Source organism: Festucalex cinctus, chromosome 8 (assembly GCF_051991245.1).
Source record: "Festucalex cinctus isolate MCC-2025b chromosome 8, RoL_Fcin_1.0, whole genome shotgun sequence".
Taxonomy (NCBI): Eukaryota; Metazoa; Chordata; class Actinopteri; order Syngnathiformes; family Syngnathidae; genus Festucalex; species Festucalex cinctus.
In genome coordinates, this window is record NC_135418.1 from 16048870 (window position 1) to 16061811 (window position 12942).

The 12942-nt window shown below is 39.0% G+C and overlaps 1 protein-coding gene across 6 annotated transcripts in view; it reads right to left on the reverse strand.

Moving 5' to 3' along the window:
* The window catches only part of ppfia4 (PTPRF interacting protein alpha 4), a 70547-nt gene that overhangs the window by 26625 nt on the left and 30980 nt on the right, over positions 1 to 12942 (reverse strand). For 5 of the 6 annotated variants that reach the window (XM_077528899.1, XM_077528895.1, XM_077528896.1 and 2 more), the window contains exon 3: positions 29 to 130. In XM_077528899.1, coding sequence (XP_077385025.1) covers positions 29 to 130 — 102 coding nt within the window. Of the gene's footprint in view, positions 1 to 28; positions 131 to 7488; positions 7681 to 12942 lie in introns of those variants that run through there. The other variant, XM_077528900.1, reaches the window with a different exon arrangement.

Sequence of the window (12942 nt, forward strand, 5' to 3'; positions counted from 1 at the left end):
ACGCACGAGTCCACTCATGCGCACGTACCCTGGTGTTGTTCCTTTCAGCTTTCAGCTCCGATATTTCCTCCTCTTTCTCCAGCAGCTGCTCTCGACATATGTTCAGCTCCTTGGTAAGGGTGGCAAACTCCTACATAACACACACAAACATGCATCTGAGGTTAATGTTGTATCAGCCTGGCAGGCTTTCATCTCGTGAAGCTTCGTGCATCTGGGTAACGAGACGTACTGTGAACTTTATGAGTTTGGCAGCTGAGTTTGATAGTGTTGCAATGTTTACCTACAGGGATTTTTCATATATCAAATGTAACCAGTCAGTTGTTGTGACAATAAAAAAGTGCTCTGACGATTAGTTTGCCCTTCCCTTTGCCTGCCCTTGTTATAGTTTTAGATGGCAGTAACAATCATTTTTATAGTTTGATCTTACCAATACATTTGCACTGGTTGTCACCATGTGCTTCTATTTGTTGTGGGAATATGTTATTGTGATTTTTATTCTCCACACTTTTTTTTTTGCCACGTAACAACTCCCACATAATACTTCCAATTTACACTGTTCAAATTTCAACTAGCTTCAAAAATTCTCACCACCCGGGGTATATATTGTCTGATTCCACATTAATTACAGCATTTGCAAAATTTTACGTTTAACGTCAACTTTCCCCCCATTCATTTTCAATGGGACAGACATTGAACTTTTTCTATTACTTTCCACGCCCACTTCCGTACATATAACTTACCATCATTACCAGCTGTCTGGTACTGCTTGGTGGCACAGTTGGTAAACTGCATTGTCCAGTAATCAGGAGATCATAGTTTCACAATTTATCTCTCAAATTACTTCATAAGCATTCACATGCATTCAAATCTTAGCATTCAGCTATTAGCATTCAGCTTTCAGCATTCCCACGCAATTTCTCCTGAAATTGCACTTAGTCTAGTTTGAGTGAGTCGTTTCATCTTCCTGTGCTTTTGTGGCTTTATTCCAGTGTGCCTTATGCTTTCCCTCCTTGTCTCAGGACATGCACACATACACATTTACACAATCAATTCCTGGAATTTACCCAGACCTTAAATTTACTCTAACCTTCCTGTAACCTTACATATATCTTCATCCTACATTGTAATGATTTATTTCAATGTGACCTGCCTTCCGCCTCAGGTCATTAAGTCATTCAGTCTAATGTATCAGCAGCAAATATAGATTTACATTTCCCATTTCAATAGTTGCAAAGCATGCGTTACGAAGTGTCTATATTTCCTCCAATAGTAGCCTGGAGCGTTTATTTACTCATCTGCAAAGAATAGCAGTGTCTAGTTTAGAGGATGTCTTTATTTGTACAAATTGATCAATAGAGAATTATTACTCATGGGGCAATGGCATGTGTAACTGCCTCACTATTAGATTCTTTTCTTTTTTTTTAGCTCCTGTCAATAATAATAATAATAATAACAATAATAATAATAATAATAATAATACATAATTTAAAATAAAATAAGATTATATAAATTATAATAAATAAATAAATAAATAAATAACATTAAATATAAAATTAATTATTAAAACTTTATGATAACGAAAAATTTCCGCATGTTCACATGTTGTGACAATGTTGTATATTTCCTCTTTCAAATAATTTAACACTTTTACCCGCATAGCAAAATTTTTGGAAATTTTCCTGTCCCGACTGCAGGTCAGCACTAGTATGAGAAACTGTATGGATATCTAGCTACTCCAATGCCTTGTACAATTTACACTTCAGCTTGTTAAGCATCATAATCTTCCACTTGAAGCCTTTGAAAAACCAGAAGAAAAGTCAAAAGAGAACAAAACATCCACTGGATCAAACTTTTGTTGACATTATCTTGCTGCCGTAGGAGTTTCTTTTTGCTTTTTTTAATTTATTTTTATTTATTTTTTTTTTTATTTATTTTTTTTTTTATTTATTTTATCAGCGGTGGTAGCAGCAGAACCAGTTTTGAAAAATTAGAAGACGATGTCTTGGATCAGTGTGACAGCCATAAAGTTTCTCAAACTGATGCTAATCTGCACTTGAGGACAGAAAAACTCTTTGCCAGATGGCAATTTTGCAACACTGTTCCAATGTCAATTGGCCAGCCATGGCTTTCACTATGAAATGCCACCTGCATAATAAACATATGCGCCCTGAAATGCATGTTGAAATCTAATGTTAATGTGATAAAGTGGCACTAGTAGAATGTATCCTCCACTCTCGCTATGATTAACTGTGATAATGAATGAGTCAAAAGCCTGTTTGACATTTATACACCCATCCAATCCATCCATCTATCTTTCTAAAGGTCACACTTAACCCCGGGTTTTCACCGGTTGCGGTTGCGGTGCGGTTGCGGTGCGGTCCGGCGACGCAAGCAATTAGATTCCATTCATTCGAATGGTGCAGTTTACACCGCTTGCGGGTGCGTTGCGTGTCGACTGCGGAAGGCCTGCGGCGTGCCGCAAGCCTTCCGCAAGGATAGACCTATTTTCTATTTTTGCCGGACGCCGCAGCGGTAGGCCTCCGGCAAATGGCAAGCTAGCACAAAACACATCGAGCGGGACAGGAAGACCGAGGCAGTTTCAAAATAAATTTCCGGTTACCTTTCAGAATAAAACACTCGCCAGCTCTTATTTCGCAAGTTTTTCAGCAAAACGTGACGTGGGCGTCGCCGGGCCATGTGCTCATTCACGGTTTAGACACCAGCGAACATGGACGAGGAGAGGTTTATATTGGAGGTGGAAAACCACAAAATAATATATGACACGGCACATCCTTTTTATAAGGACTGTAATGTATTGTGAGTTTGATGTTCGCGATTGCTGGTTGTGCCCGTCTCGCTTGCCGTACTGAGCGGCAGCCGGACGGGGAAGACAGAAATAAAGAGTGGACCCGCACTGACCCGACTCTCGTTATTAATATACTTTACAAGGACAACCAAAAAAAGGATGCTGCATGGAATCTCATAGCAGAAGAAGAAGAAAAAGTTAAATCAAAAGAAGTCCACCTCTCGTTGTGAAATGCCACATGATCGCGCACGCGCGGTCCCGCGAGACACGTTGGGAAGTGGGCGGCGACGGAGCTGCCGGACCGCAGCTGTGCGGACCCGGTGTGGATTGACAAAAAAATTGACCCGTCCGGAGCACGCAGTCAAGACGCACCGCACCGCAACCGCACCGCAACCGCATCCAGTGAAAACCCGGGGTAACCCTTTTCTTAGAATTCCAAAACTACACATCGTAATTCAGTTCAAAAACAGTCCGATGAATGAGGTGAGTGAGGGAATTGAATTTGGGGAGAGAAAACAGGTCAGCGTGTTTGATTGACTTTGCCTTATTCCACAGGGGTGCACAAAGAGACGACAGCTCAGGCCAAATCCACCAACAGATGTTGGCGCTCACCGTCTCTTTCAATCACCGCAAAAAGGCTCAACGGGCCACTGACTCGCCAGTTCATCCCCTCGTCCTGCTGCCTTTTGGGAGCGCTCCACTTCGCACATGTACTTACCCAAAACGCTAATACACACAGAAAGGTATGAACAATTCACTCTTATAACTGAATAGGAAGCATATCCCCTATATAACATAAAACGATGCATCACTGTCCGGACGAATACAAATCTCCATTTAATTTCGCAGAAGGGTTTTCCCTCTGGCACAAAAGCCATACAAACATGCGTCATTGTGCGCACGATACAATCCGAACCCCTGCAAACCACGTGAGATCGGAAGAATCCAAGGCTATTTCTTCTACTTCACAACAAGCGTAGCCGGCTGACAAGGTGACGTCGACATCTGTCAGAGGGTATATCACACCGAGCAGAGAGACGGTTCTGGGCCTCTGCCTCCAACCACATTGTGAGATAGCGAACACTGCTGAGCCCAGACATTGTAAAAGGATTGCTCTCTTTCGCTTCCTTAAGCAGTTTGGGATTAAAGGATGAACAAAAAAGTGTGTGTCAGTGTATGTGTATGTGTGTGTGTGCAAAGAGAGGGAGAGAGATTGGAGTGCAGCAGGATAAAAAAAAAAAAAAAAAAAAGCTTCAATCAGACACATGCAATTCCAAAAAAAAAAAAAAAAAAAAAAAATTCTGAAAGTGCTCATCCTTTGTGTGTGCATTTGTGTGTTTCCCATTTGCTGAGAGGTTGTCAATGTATGTCACCCTCACCTCATTCGGTAGTTCCTGAAAAGTCCAAGATATATTTGCTAATAAACCGAGCTTCAGTTCATCCACATTTTACACTACAGTTAAAATCTGTGAACTTGTTTTTATGTGCTGTAGTAAACTTAACGGAAGGGTTTGCAATTTAAAAAAAACACAAATCTCTTTTAGTCATACAGGGAGTCCTCGAGTTACGTCGCAGTACCATTCCTACGCTAGCGATGTGACCCGAATTTCGACTTCGAATTTCCCCATTAAAGTCAATATTTACATCAAAATAATTTGCATAAAACATCTAAAATAGGCCTACATTAAAATAGAAATAAAAAAAAACAAGACGCTGTCCGACTGTCGCCCAAGTCTTTGCTGATGTTCGTCGGCGTCTCTCCTTTCTGCAATCTTTTTATGACGTATAGCATCGTTTCCATGGTAATTGCTTTTCTTTTGGATCAACCAACATTGATAGAAGACATAGCTTTCTTCTTTGGGGCCATGATGTGGAAAAAAGAGGGCGAAAAAGCCAAAGATACTCCCACAAGTGCACAAGCGCTAGCACAAGCGCTAGCACAAGCGCTAGCACAAGAGCTAGCGCTTTGTGCTAGCACAAGCGCTAGCACTAGCTAAGGGCTAAATAGCGGACAAGGGGAAAACACTGTGGGCTATATGGCGGATGAGGAGCCAAAATGGCGGACTGGGCGTAACCGTTGTAAAGTCAAAACACCTTAGGCTTAACTCGAGGACTCCCTGTATTTTAACTGTCATCACAATATATGATAAATCATCTCAAGCCCCTTTTTGTGTCTCTCTCTCGTCTGCAAGAAACCACAAAGTAAAAGGAACCAATCAGAGGCAGCCGTTGCAATTATTGTGGTGCCAATCATTTATTGTGTACTCATGGGCAGCTCTGCAGCCTCACCAACAATAAAGCCTCAAACCAATATCATTAAGGGCTCTATTTTTGTAGACAGCTCCTGCGAGAATGCTGGCATATCCCAATTTGTTTTTTTCCCCCACAAGGCTTACTGCACCTGTTTGTCTATTTGGCAGACTGCTCTGTGCCATGCTGGGCGTTGTAGCATCTAGCGAGGGTGTGTCCGTTGACATGCACCCGTCGCATCTCATAATTTGGTGGCAGAAAATCTGTCTACTAACACCCACTAACACCTAACTACCTACTAACACCTAAGACCAAGTAAGTCCAGCGCAGAGTACGTAGATTTGCTGGTGAAACGGGCTAAGAAACGCCCCACGAAACTTGAGGAAAGGATGAGAAAAATAAAGGCCACATCTCTCACATCCATAAGAAAAATAAGTTTGAAACTTCTCTGCAGCAGCAGTTCTTAAACAGCAAACAAATTGCGCCCTAACACTTTTCCTGGGTGTGAATAGGTAGCGAGCTATCTGCTGCTATGACGCCGCCTTGCACACTTCCGTTGCCATGGCAACAGGGCATGGGGAAAGCATTTGAGCAGGATAGCAACAGCAAGTTTTATCAAACGACTGCAGATGTTCACACATGCAAACATGCGCAAGGCTGCTGAGATGTATTCTCTGCAGGGATGAGCGACTGGATGCAGCGGTTCAAATGTTCACATAAAATGTTTACTTCCATCCATTTTCAGGGTCGCGGGGTTGCTGGAGCCTATCCCAACTGTCTTCGGGCAGTAGGCGGGGTATACCCTGAACTGGTTGCCAGCCAATTGCTAAAAATGTTTACTTTAAAACTTTAATAAGTCAACCTTGAACATTTCTTGGCAATAATGTGTTATATGTGACCTCACTAGTCTAAACATAACATTGTGATGAATATTACATTTGTGGAATATGAGTTATGAAGCAAAATCATCTTTATCTATCTCAGGGGGCGGCCATTTTGCCACTTGCTGTCGACTGAAGATGACACCACTGTTGCGCAGGACTCAGGCAACGACCAATCACAGCTCACCTGTTTTCTGAAGCTGAGCTGTGATTGGCTGTTACTTGAGACCTGAGCAACTTTGATGCCAACGTCACTCAACAGCAAGTGGCAAAATGGCTGCCTTCTGATATTGATAATTTGCTGGATTTTGTTGCTTAATACATATACATATTATATATATATATATATATATATATATATATATATATATATATATATATATATATATATATATATATATATATATATATATATATATATATACACACACATTATAACTCATAAATGTAATATTAATCTGAATGTCATGTTTAGACGAGTAAGTTTACATATAACATTATTGACAAGAAATTTTGAGGTGGTTTATTTCCACTTTAAAAAAAACTTTTCTCGAGAGCCACTTCGGCTTCCTCCAACAGTACATTATGAATATGTGTTTAAATTACAGTAATTTGTAAATGTGGCACCCGTGTAACGGCGGGTGCTTGGGATCCAGGCGACATAAATTCACTAAAAAATGTTTTTTGTTTGTTTGTTTGTTTGTTTTAATTAATTTTTTTATTTAGTTTTAACATTTGACTGTCAAATCAACAGTTGCATTTGGTTCATTGTTTTACATCATATTAATGTAAATTATACAATGCTTCACTGTTTTTGTATTTAAAGTTTCATTTTATATTATTTTTTACAGTGTAGGTTGTTTAGACAGTTGACTTAATAACCTCTTACAATATACGAAACAAACTGCATGTAATTGGCTGTCTAATTATTAAAATATAAAAAAATATTCTTGGAAGCTTTCTTACCCTTGTAACAACACATTACTTTTCCGAAAGCACAACATGCACAGAAGTTTTCGTCTAAAAGTGTCTCCTCTGCGGCCACTGAAGGCCCGAGACCAGAATAGCATCCATTCATGTGTCCCAGTGTTCCTTCATTAAACAAAACCTGCAGCGTAAAGAAGGACACGGAAAGAGAGCATGAGTGGGGAAGTCTTCCTCTGCTCGGCCGAGAGGAGAAACACAAAGACTTTTTTGTTGTGCATCAGTTTGTGCGCGACAAACGCGCAGCCGGAGAGAGAGAGATTCCCGCTCATTGCACGACATATTGAGTTTGTCGTTTTGTAAAAGCGGAATACGACAAGATACAAGAGCCCTCATCAACGAGAGAGGAAGCCTTAGTGGAGCAACTTCTTTCCGCATCTCTTTGAAACATCAATCATTTCATGGCAGGCTGACTAAAGCATGCAGTGAAAAGTGGGAAAGGGAGAAAAGGACGAAAGGAGGCCATGTCAAAGTTCCAAAACAAAGCGTCATCAGCGATACAACCGAGGACGTGTGACTCATTTCCACTGGAGACCATCCTTCACTTCTCTGCACGTCATTCCCTACCTGGTACATGTAGGTATTAAAGTGGGTCCCATTCTGAAGGTGGATCTTCACCGTTGGGTTCATGGTGGAGCCTAAACATAGCAGATCCCTCAAACTGAACCCCCATGAAAAGAGAGAAAAAGAGCAGGAGAGGATGACCAAAAGTGGATTCGCGAGCTGTTCCCTCTGCCCTCCGACACCGCAACAACACTCTGTTAGCTGGCCTGGGAGAGGGAGAGCGAGCCAGAGCAAGAGGGAGGAGAGAGAGAGACGAACAAGGGCAGGCAGAGTCAATGGGATTGAGGTGCATTTGGGTTTTGGACAACATTTCGAGGATGGAGGGAGGAGGAGGAGGTGAGTGATCAGCTGATGGAGGAAATGACAGGAAGGGCTCAGAGGAGGCGGCCACCTGTTCTCCATCACACACGTGTTGTTCGCACACGTACACTGACACAGTTGAGCCAAAGTCAAAGTGGTACAATTTGGTGTTCAACCAAAATATATGCCATAAAACAAACAAACAAAATAAAATAAAAAATGAGGATCTGGCTGTATTGTGTGCAATACATATGATCGAGCAACAATTACTGTATATAAATTAGAGCTGACAAATGATTACCTTTTTAAATCAGATGAATCACGTCTTAGAATTTTGATTAATCATGATTAATCGCTTAATTAAGGATTTTTAAATTAACGTTTTTTGCCCGCCAAATTTGAAGAGCACCTGTTATCCTCAACATTTTTTGATCCACTGCACGCTCTCATCCTCCTCTTCTTTCTAATCAGTTAATTACTTGCATAATTTAAAATGAAAAAAAAAAATGACCCCAGTAGTTTGACATGAACAAATATTTTGATATAAAGGATAATCTGTGGTCTAAATTAATGGTGTGATTAATCTGCGTGAATACATTATTAATGCAATATTTTTTTGAAATTAATTACTTAATGCTTTAACTTTGACAGCACTAATTTAAATACATAAATAAAAATGACAATAACGAAGATGTAAATAGCATGCAATGTTAATCAGATCAGATTGTTTTACTTTTAGTTATTTCAAAGCCAACATCTGTTTACACTTATATGGTAGTTTAATTAGGGATGTTTGACACCACTTTTTATTTTACTTAACTCTTGAGTAGTCACCAATATCACTAGTATTTTTTATACACAAAATTTCTTTATGGTAGATAATTTTAAAGACAGGCCGATATAGCATTTAACTTAAAATTGCATGAAATTAATGGCAATTTTCTATTCTTATTTCTAATTCCTACTTGTAAAATGGTCACAAATCGGCATGGATATCGGCATGGTATGGCATGGTGCATAGTATCGATACTCAGAATTAGAAATTAGAAGAATGGAAAATTGCCATTAATTTAACACAATTTCAAGCAAAACTGGTATATTGTGATATATAGGATTGGTAATGGTTGGTTGTTTTTTTTGGAGGAAATTTTCTGTACCAAAAGTAAAAATGGCATCGTATCAATGACTGCTCAAGAGTTGAGTAATTGTGCTAATATCGGTCTGCAAAAAAGTGGTATCGAATAGGGGTGTTAAAAAAAAAATCGATTCGGCGATATATCGCGATACTACATCGCGCGATTCTCGAATCGATTCAATAATAGGCAAAATCGATTTTTTTTTTGTTTTTTTTTTTTTTTTAGGATTCACACCTTAAGCATGGAAGAATGTTATATGAACGGAACATTAAGCATTAATATTTTATTTTAATGCTGTTTAAACATGAAACAGATTACAACCTCTATAAGACTGAAATTTCAGATAAATAAATAATACATTTTCATATAAATCTTACACTCTACAAGCTTACTGATTAGTATTTTCTAAATTTGAATGAAAAAAAATCGCAACAATCGACTTAGAAATTCGTATCGGGATTAATCGGTATCGAATCGAATCGTGACCTGTGAATCGTGATACGAATCGAATCGTCAGGTACTAGGCAATTCACACCCCTAGTATCGAACATCCTTGTTAAAAACATTGTTTGCACAGTTAATCAAGGGCAGGCTCTATTACCGCAAAACGCTAATCCTGAAACAAATTTGCAATATTTCTTTTAGTGGGAAAAAAATGGGTTTGACCTTCACCCACATTGGAGGTTTCTTACTGTAGATGTGAAGTTTTATGAATGAATGCCAAGAATTAGAGCAGAGAAGGCGAACAAAATAAATAATTAAAAAGCGTCATCACCAGTTCCTCTTAATAAAAAGCCTAATCAGTGCTCACTCAACCCAAATTCAAGAGCTCTATTTTCATCCACTATGACACTGCTGTGCCTACTGATTCTTTCTATTTATAAACGTTCCTCTGCTCTCTGTGGGGTTTCAAAGTGCACGACTGCAGTCTGAAAGCGCTTCCGGAGTTTTGCTAGTCTCAAGAATAATCAGCCAATGTCTGCAAACAACGCGTGTCACTTTGAGCCTCGTTGGGAAGAGGACATTGGCTAGTTTCAAGCAAGGTTCTGCTTAAAATGCCTCAAGTGCAACAAAATGTAGTTCACATTGAAAAGGAGAATTAAAGCGAGCAGCTTTGGTAATCCCACGACATGCCATCTGGAATGAACAGAAGGGTGAGATTTTTTTTTTGTTATTTGATACATTTCATTTAATGCCTAATTCAATGCTAACTGAATGACTAGCATGAAATTTGATGAACCACTGCTGTCAAAGTGAGACACAACATCAAATTACAATTGGTTCGTTGCCTATGCTAGAACACGATAGTTATTTGGCAATAATAATAATAATAATAATAACAATAATAATAATAATAATAATATAAGTAAAAAGTAAGCTTTGCTGATCTTAATTTACGAGATAATGTCATTTTATTTGTTCTTGCTTTGTCATATTTATCTCGTGCATTTGCTAGCTAACAGCCAATCAGAGCTGGCACCTTTTTGCATACTGCGCTTAATGGCCCATTCATTCAAATCATATCTGAAAAGCATGCAATGACACACATTCTCTTAATTCTTCACAATTCTAAACGAGGCTTTTGACTCATATTTGTTTCTGCTTGTATTATGAATGTGTTGAGCAAGGTTATGCATATATGTGCAATGTTTTGCATAAAACCATGACTGCCATGTTGTTTTCCTACTATAGTATGAGAAAAATGGATGTAATTGACATTGATGAAATGGGGTGAAATGGAGGAAAATCATAAATAGCACCACATGGGCTCCAATTGATGCTGGCCCACTGGGCATCTGCCCTCTATGCTAGTTGGTCAGTCCAGCCCTGACGATTGTCTAATGTGAAGCTCACATGCCAGAATTTTGTGATTTCAAATCTATTTCCACATTAATGTGACTTGTAACCTGCATGACTCAATAGAATAGTTTTTTTTTATTTTTTATTTAATTACCATATTGAATTTACGATTCACCAACACATTCAAACTAATGTTGAATGGCAGTCAGTATATAATTGTCGTCATAATAAAGAGCCTCTGATTAACCCCAAATAAATTTGAGCTGACATTTTTGTAAACCATGGTCTGCAGAGAGCTTCAACACTATCAGAAAGACATCACTGTTCAAAGGTCTCAGAGGAGATGTGCGCAAAAAGATTTTCCAAAGCACCAAATCTACACCAACTGTAGCACATCCTCAACACATTCAAATACAGAAGGCAACGAGATACAAAAAAAACAACAACAAAAAACACTCTGGCCTTTTCAATTAATTTTATGAGATGTTAATATGTCCTTTCAGTGAATTATTATCAATAAATCATGCAAATTCAGCATTTGGCTCATGTTAACATGTACCACCTTTATGGCTTTCAATCTGATAAATTTACAATATATTTCTATGAATCTCAAACTAGCCATGAGGGGTGTAATCTTTCGAGGAAGCATTTGCTCCATATCAGTGTGCCTTAGCCTGAGTACATTCACTGGCAGTAAATGAAATTAAATTATGTTTCGGTAAATGAGAAAAGATGACAGATGTGTGTTGTCCACGCAGTAAAACTGCTCTGTGATGAAACACAATCGATTTGTTATACTGATGTTGCTGTCTCTTGATTCATCTTGTGTTGTCTTCCTTTACACCTCCATGTTTAATCTGTAAAATTGTAATTAAATGCCCATCATTACACTGCTGTTGTGCTATGGAAAAAGAAGCAAAAATAGTTCATGACAACTAGTCGACTTGCTTGCACCTGGTTGTCACGGAAACAAGGGTTGGCCACAAAGAACGCGTGTGCTCGTGCAAGAGAGGTTGAATTAGCGAGACAGACAAGTCGCCGCACATCATAACGTCCTTTAGCGATTGTGGTGACTTCCACCATTAACTGACAGCATCGCAGTGCACCCTGGAGCTTCAGTGTGGTTCCACTCAGCAACCGACTGGACCAGGCGCCACTCCTGTCCAGCTTTGTGAGGATGCAGCGTCCCCTACTGGCCGCGTGGTGCGCATAAGCCACACTTCAAAACAGCAATTCAGATCTGTAATCTTGGAAACATGATTGCTACTGGATATCCGATGTTTTGACATAACAAGAAAGGATGAAGATTCATTCTAAAATACAAGCACTCATAAACAAATCTTTCTTTCATACTTGATCCACTCCAGCGACTCTTTTTTTTTTCAAGCAGTTAAAATCATCTCAGCTTTACTTGATGGAAAGCAGCCATTTTATGTCAGAACATACAAAGCAGAGGGCAAGCCCGCACAACCCTTCCCCCATCATCATCATCATCCACACGCTATAATGCATTGCCATGCAAAAAATAATGACACCCTAATTTCCGGGAAAACAGTTTTATCACGAAATTAAATGCTACTTTTGCTTTTATAAATCAAATATATGCCAAGTACTATAGTTAACCACCCAACAAATGAATAAACTATAAATATATAGTCGTAGATGACCACAATAGTCCACTTGATACAACATGTTTATTTCAATTGTATCACACATTTCAACACTTGGGAGTTACAAAATGTAGAAATAGAAATCATCAGTTTCATTAGCAAATTTGAAACATTATGAAACCTTGTTTGTTTTTATTTGTCTGATTTTTTTTTTTAAATTTGTTTTAGAAGCAAAGACTTGAGATACAATCTTTGCTTGCATGTTAGTAGATTGTGAACAATTCTTCAAACGAGGATTCTTTATTGCCACTCTCAGTTGAAGTTTGCTGTTAAAATATTGATAAAACAGAGATTGTTGTGTGTTTAAAACAATCACGTAGGTTGCCTTCCAAAAGTCTGTTTAACTTCAAGCTAACAAATAATGCAAATGGTATAGAAGAGCTATCAAATAGCACTGGCGTTCCCTCACCAATATTTGAAATTGGCGCTCAAAGGGAGTGTTGCCAGGCGGACTGTTGGGTTGTGAATTGGGAGAGGGTTAAGCGTGGTCTGGCTGTGATTGACAGTAGCAGTGAAAACTACGATCTAAATCATTTCTATACTACGGCAAA